The sequence below is a fragment of the Falco punctatus genome (genome assembly GCF_963210335.1).
Source record: "Falco punctatus genome assembly, chromosome: Z".
Classification (NCBI taxonomy): domain Eukaryota; kingdom Metazoa; phylum Chordata; class Aves; order Falconiformes; family Falconidae; genus Falco; species Falco punctatus.
The window spans coordinates 11,893,078-11,899,077 of NC_137586.1; the positions used below are offsets into that span (position 1 = coordinate 11,893,078).

General features: G+C 57.6%; 1 protein-coding gene across 2 annotated transcripts in view; it reads left to right on the forward strand.

Annotated features, from left to right (window-relative positions):
* TLN1 (talin 1) overlaps positions 1–6,000 on the forward strand; it is a 35,280-nt gene extending 29,280 nt beyond the window's left edge. For both annotated transcript variants that reach the window (XM_080371976.1, XM_080371977.1), the window contains exons 51-57: positions 2,002–2,107; positions 2,246–2,370; positions 2,633–2,758; positions 2,894–2,956; positions 3,202–3,384; positions 4,048–4,173; positions 4,807–6,000. In XM_080371976.1, coding sequence (XP_080228102.1) covers positions 2,002–2,107; positions 2,246–2,370; positions 2,633–2,758; positions 2,894–2,956; positions 3,202–3,384; positions 4,048–4,173; positions 4,807–4,938 — 861 coding nt within the window. In that variant the 3' untranslated portion in view covers positions 4,939–6,000. The remainder of the gene's footprint in view (positions 1–2,001; positions 2,108–2,245; positions 2,371–2,632; positions 2,759–2,893; positions 2,957–3,201; positions 3,385–4,047; positions 4,174–4,806) is intronic.

Below are 6,000 nucleotides of genomic sequence, written 5' to 3' on the forward strand. Positions count from 1 at the left end.
AGTTCCAAGGGAAGCAGTGAGTTTTCAGTCCTCTACATCTAAGTATCTGTCTGGATGATGCTTTAGCTACATGTAAACTGTGGCACCCAAGGCTGGCATGCTGAGGAGAAATTATCTGGCTGACCTGTCGTTAACAGATGATTGGGCTAATGACTTAGTGTGGCAGTACCCAAAGTCAGCCTGCATGCAGGAACATGCTGTTCTGCTGTATTTTGGGTGAAATCGTCCAGCTGCCATGCAGCGTCTCTTGAATATCATACATTGGTACATGGCATGATATGTTCTCTGGAGATGCATCTTAGTAAGCTCATAGCCCCCAGGGTGCCTTCAGCTCCAGACAAGACACCATTTAGCAGTTTTGATCACGTTGTCAGAGCAGAGAGCAGACTTACTCATGTGGCATTCAGTTTGGATGCGCTTATGAGGGCAAGCCAGCCGTTGCTGTGTGTCTTCAGCTTGGGGACGCTGAGCCACATGCAGCTCCAGTGGCATTGCTGTGATGGCTCCACAGAAGTCCAGGATAAAGCCATGACCTTCCCCAGCCTCTGCAGCCCTCTGGTCTGTGAAGGCAGGAGTGAAGCTCATGGGCCCCATTTATCAGAGGGCAGCAGGTTCCTGGAAAGCCGTGAGCAGGAAGGATGTAGGGGAATGGAAGGGGACATGGTGGGTGTTGTACTGCCTCACTCCCTGGCAGCAGCGAGTCCATTGCTGTACGCTGGGTCCCCATGAGAACCAGTGTCTTGCATGAAGTGTGAACAAGCATGGTTAGGGTTCAAGACAGAGGGGTTTTTGACTGGGGCTGGAAAACAAGGCTCCCAGCAAAGGAGCAGGAAAGCCTGCATATTTCACTGGGAAGGGGATGGAATTTGAACCTGCACAGGGACTTGGTATTTGGTAACAGTGGGTCTCTTCCCTCCAAAAGCAGAGAGATCTGGTGGCTGAAAACAGGGAAAGCAGTGAAGCAATTCAGTGTGTGGAGAAGTGAGGTGTGAGGAGGACAGCAGCTGCATGGCTGCTCTGGATGTAGATGGCTCCTCTGGCCATGGGAGCCTTGTCCAGGTGCCCTGGCTCACCTGGCCCTGTGATGCTGAAATGAGCTAATGATGGCAGCACAGCTCCCCACCTGGGACCGTTTATCCTTCATTCGCACCTCTTGGCTGCCCTTCATCCCTCACCAGAGAGCACCCACCTTCCCTTACCCTCCCCATGCACCCAATACCTCTGTGTCCCGGCTGGGGCATTCACTGCTTTCTTCTCTCTCTTCTCCCTCCCTTCCTGTCAGCCGGTGAGTAAGGCGACATTGGGGTGCCTGCTGTGTCTAACCTCAGCATGAGCCTTGCTCACGGCGTGTCTGTGTGCCCAGCCCAGTGCTGGGGTGGCACTTGCGTGTGTCTGCAGGACCCCAGGGCCATGTGTTTGTGTGCATACTCACACCCACTGTAGCTGAGGGGCAGCTGCATCCTGTGCGGTGCGAGTCAGGCCGGCAGTGAGCTCTGCTTGTGCATATGGACCCTATGTGTATGCACACGTGTGCTGTGGTGTGTGCATGTGTTGTTCCCCCACTCCAGTGAAGGACGCTCATGGCTCTGCCTTCTATCTTGTCCCAGCAGGGCCGGCCCTCCTGGGCTGGTACACGGCTCCAGAGTGCCCCCTGCCTTTGCCCAGCTTGAGTTTGCAGACGAATCTTTGAAATGGGGACAGCAAGGGGGAAATCTTTCAGGAGCTTGAAATGCTTTGAGAGGGGGAAAAAGTCTTGGAGGCGGTAGCTGCCGAGTGCAGGAAGGCTTGCGCTGAGGCTGCAGAAGGGTTAAGGGGAAGCTCATCCCCTCCTCGGGCACAAGACCAGCCAGAGTTACTCAAGAAAGCATCACAGACAGTGCCTGAGTGTACACATGTGAGGGGGAGCTGGGGGATCCCACCTTCCTTCCTTGGGGAGTGCACCCAGAACAGACCTGTGAGGCTCCCCTTTTCCAGGTGCTTACATGTGCTCCTTCCCCACAGATCCTGCAGAAGCCCACTCACGAGCTGAAGCAGCAGCTGGCAGGGTATTCCAAGCGAGTGGCCAGCTCTGTCACTGAGCTCATCCAGGCAGCTGAGGCCATGAAAGGTAAGGAAATGTCCTGCTGAAAGGGGCAGCACCAAGGGCTGGGATTAGGGTGGAGGGTTTAGCAGCTGATAGAGATGTAGGGTGAATCAAAAATGAGGCCGCACACAGGTGTAACATGCCTTGTTTCCTGTTTTCTAGGGACAGAGTGGGTTGACCCAGAAGACCCCACTGTCATCGCTGAGAATGAGCTGCTGGGGGCAGCAGCTGCCATAGAGGCTGCAGCCAAGAAACTGGAGCAGCTGAAACCAAGAGCCAAGCCCAAGGTAGTGGGGCTGGGCTGGGGCTTCCCTGCTTGTGCTTCAGTCAGGTGTGAAGACCCATCCGACAGCTCATCCCTCTTCCTGTGTTCCTGCTGCCTTCCACATCCCCAGCTTGACTTTCATCGGGCAGCCTGCTCCCTCCTGCACCCCACAGCCCATAATCCAGCATTATATGTGCCCCCTCAGCCCCCTGCAGCCATCATCTTGCTCTTCTCCGTCTGTCCCAGCACCCCTGCCTGGACTCACACCCTGTTTTTGCCTGCAGCAAGCAGACGAGAGCCTAAACTTTGAGGAGCAGATCCTGGAAGCTGCCAAATCCATTGCTGCAGCCACGAGTGCCCTGGTGAAGGCAGCCTCAGCGGCCCAACGAGAATTAGTGGCCCAAGGAAAGGTAGGGTTGGAAGAGGGAAAGAAAAAATGTAGGACTGTGATAGGTTCTCCCTTCTGGGGCTGCTTGTAACCCTCACGCCCCGTGGCAACAGGTGCATGGGCCAGTGAACCTCACTCTTCCTTTTCTTCCTTGTAGGTGGGCGCCATCCCTGCGAACGCAGTAGATGATGGACAGTGGTCCCAGGGACTCATTTCAGCCGTGAGTATCAAAGTCATGCTCAGGGGACAGGGGGCACCCTCCTCTTGGCCCCTACTGCAACGATGAGGATGTTCTGCCGTTGCACTTCTTGGTGGAAGAAGCAGCCATGCTTCTTGTTCCCTCTCCCACCACGTGTGGATGGGGTTGGCTCCATCCCATGTCCTGCAACCTTCTTGGTGCCAGGCAGGGCATACCCTCCCCAGGGGAGGCTCTTGTACCCCTCCTGACAGCTTGTCTTGCCACAGGCACGCATGGTGGCTGCTGCCACCAACAACCTGTGTGAAGCCGCCAATGCAGCGGTGCAGGGCCACGCCAGTGAAGAGAAGCTCATCTCTTCTGCCAAGCAAGTGGCTGCCTCCACAGCACAGCTCCTGGTGGCATGCAAGGTGAAGGCTGACCACGACTCCGAGGCCATGAAGCGGCTCCAGGTGAGTCCCAGGCTGCCCCTCCAGCCCCAGCTTCCTCCTGCCCAAGGGGTCTGTGGGAATGGGGTGAGCATATGGGTGCTCTCCAGGGATCACGCTCCCTGCCTGTGTCCCATCAGCAGGGAGCTCACTGGAGCACAGGCTCCAGGTTGCTTGGACTTCACTGCTCTCTGTGTGCTAGGCGTGTGAGTGATGCTGGGCTGCTGAGCTGGGTGCCGTTCAACGATGTTGAACTGGCACAGGAATGCCTGAAAGGCATGCACTGCATCAGTGGCATTCGAGAAGTTAATGTCTGGGGGGCATGTTTTGTAGCACCCTTAATCCTCAGAGGCCATGGCACACGAGCGGTTAATGTCCTTGCACTGGGGGGTTAACGTGGGGTCTCAGTGCTGGTCCCTCGGGGCCAAGGGCTGGGGAGGGTCAGCAGGGCTACCCCCCAGTCCCTGCCCCACAGCTCAGACAGAAGCCAGAGCCCAGCTGAGAGGAGCAGCAGCGCCTGAAATGGTCATGAGCGGGCAGCAAGGCAGCAAGCCATGTAAAGGAATCCCTCGCACACCCGGCTGCCTGCCAGCCTGGCCTGGGGCAGGGGTTCGTTCACCACCCCAGGCAGCAGTTGTACCCCGGGGTTATGACTTACATTTCCACTCCCCCTCTTCTCCGCTGCAGGCTGCTGGCAATGCAGTAAAGAGAGCCTCAGACAATCTGGTGAAGGCAGCGCAGAAGGCAGCTGCTTTCCAGGACCATGATGAAACGGTGGTGGTGAAGGAGAAGATGGTTGGGGGAATTGCACAGGTGAGTAGCGAGGCTGCTCTCATGGGTCAGGGGCAGCTCTGGCTGCCACCACAACCAGTGTGTGCCTGTCTCAGGAGCACGTCCAACCACCCACTAGCATGGGGCATGTCTTTGGAGAGCATCAACAACATGCTGCAGGTGCACCCATCCCACCCAGTGTGTTCACCCTCATCCTGCGACATGTAGCAGTGGTGTAGCTGGTGATGCTGCACGCTCCCAGGAGTGTTAACGCCCTAGCTTCTCCTTGGTGTGTTGCCCACACCATCCCGGTGTCCATGACGTGTGTATGAAGGGCACAGTGTGGGTAAGGGGTAAGAGCTGCTTGGCATGGGGTGTCACTGGTCCCAGCGCTGCCCCCCAGCTACAGGCTCGCAGCTGAGAGCCCCTACGGGGCCCGTGGGGCTGAGCCCCGGGAGCTGTGCTGCTCCCCATTGTGTCCAGAGGACTCTGGTCCCACCACAAGGACAACAGCCGTCGTGCCTGGGGCCACACCAGTGCAGGGAGGCTGTGGCTGTGACGGGGCGGAGGAAGCAGCAGCCAGAGAGCCCGGCTCTGGGGTCGGCATTGACCACAGCAGAGGCTTCAGCCATCCCTGTCAGAGACAGCTGTGACTCTAGGGCTCTCTACTGGCAGATCATCGCCGCCCAGGAGGAGATGCTGCGCAAGGAGCGGGAGCTGGAGGAGGCACGGAAGAAGCTGGCCATGATCCGGCAGCAGCAGTACAAGTTCCTGCCCTCAGAGCTGCGGGATGAGGAGCAGAACTGAGCCCCACGCCCTCCCACTATGCGCCGCACAGACTGCCGCCTGCCAGCTCCTATTTAAGACGATCAGCCTCAAGCGAAGGGCTGTCTGGGCTAGACCAGAGCTCTGCCCGCACCCAGAGCACCGGGACTAACCCAGCCACTGCTCCAAGCCGGTGCCGCACCAGCAACTCCGCTTCGCTGCCCAGCCCACCTTCCCACGCGCACCCAGGGCACGGCCAGAGCGTCCGGAGGGACCTGGCTGGGGTGGGAGCTGGTGCTGCACCGGCTCAGGGCTCACCCCCCAGCCTCAGGGTGCGGGGCCAGAGAGCCCTCCATTACAGGGGATTTTTCCGTGTGCCTTCTTTATTCCTACTCGTGCTCCTTTCTTCCCTCTTCTCCGTGCAGGAGGGGGAAGAGGCGGGCGGCTTGCCCTCTCCTGTGCAATGGTGCACAGGGAGCAGCATGGTCTTCTGCTGAGCTGTCACACGGAGCTGCCTTTTACCTCCAATGCCTTATTGCTGGCTGAATCTTTTTCCTTCTCCTCCTCTTCCTTTTGCTCCGTAGCTTCCCTGGGAGGCACTGAGCGCCACCCCCCCCCTCAGCCTGGGCCTCTCGAGCAGGACTGGAAGCCACAGTGCCTCCGCTCAGGATGGGGGGGATGTGATGGGTTCATCCCCAGAGCTGCTCTTTGCCTTCCCCCTGCCCGCAGCCCCAGCCAGCTCTGCCTTCCTCCCCCTTTCCAAGTGCCTGCATTGTTTTCCAAGATCTGCAGTATTTTTGTAACTTTTCAATTTCTCTAGTATTGAGCCTGCAGCTTTCAAAGTTCATTTATTCCCCTTCCCAGCTCATGCTCTGCCCACTAACACCCAGCTCTTGCTGGGGTCCCGCAGCCCAGCATCCCACCCCTCCTTGGCTCTGGGACCCCCATCCCCCTCCCCCTTTGCACTTGCTGAGGCTTCTCTCACTATTTTGATACTTCAAGCATCCCATATTAAAAATTGAAGGAAACCAGCTTGGAGTGGAGTAGGGGATGCCAATGTCTCCTTGGAAAGACATGCTCATCAATAAAATCTGGTTTTCCTGC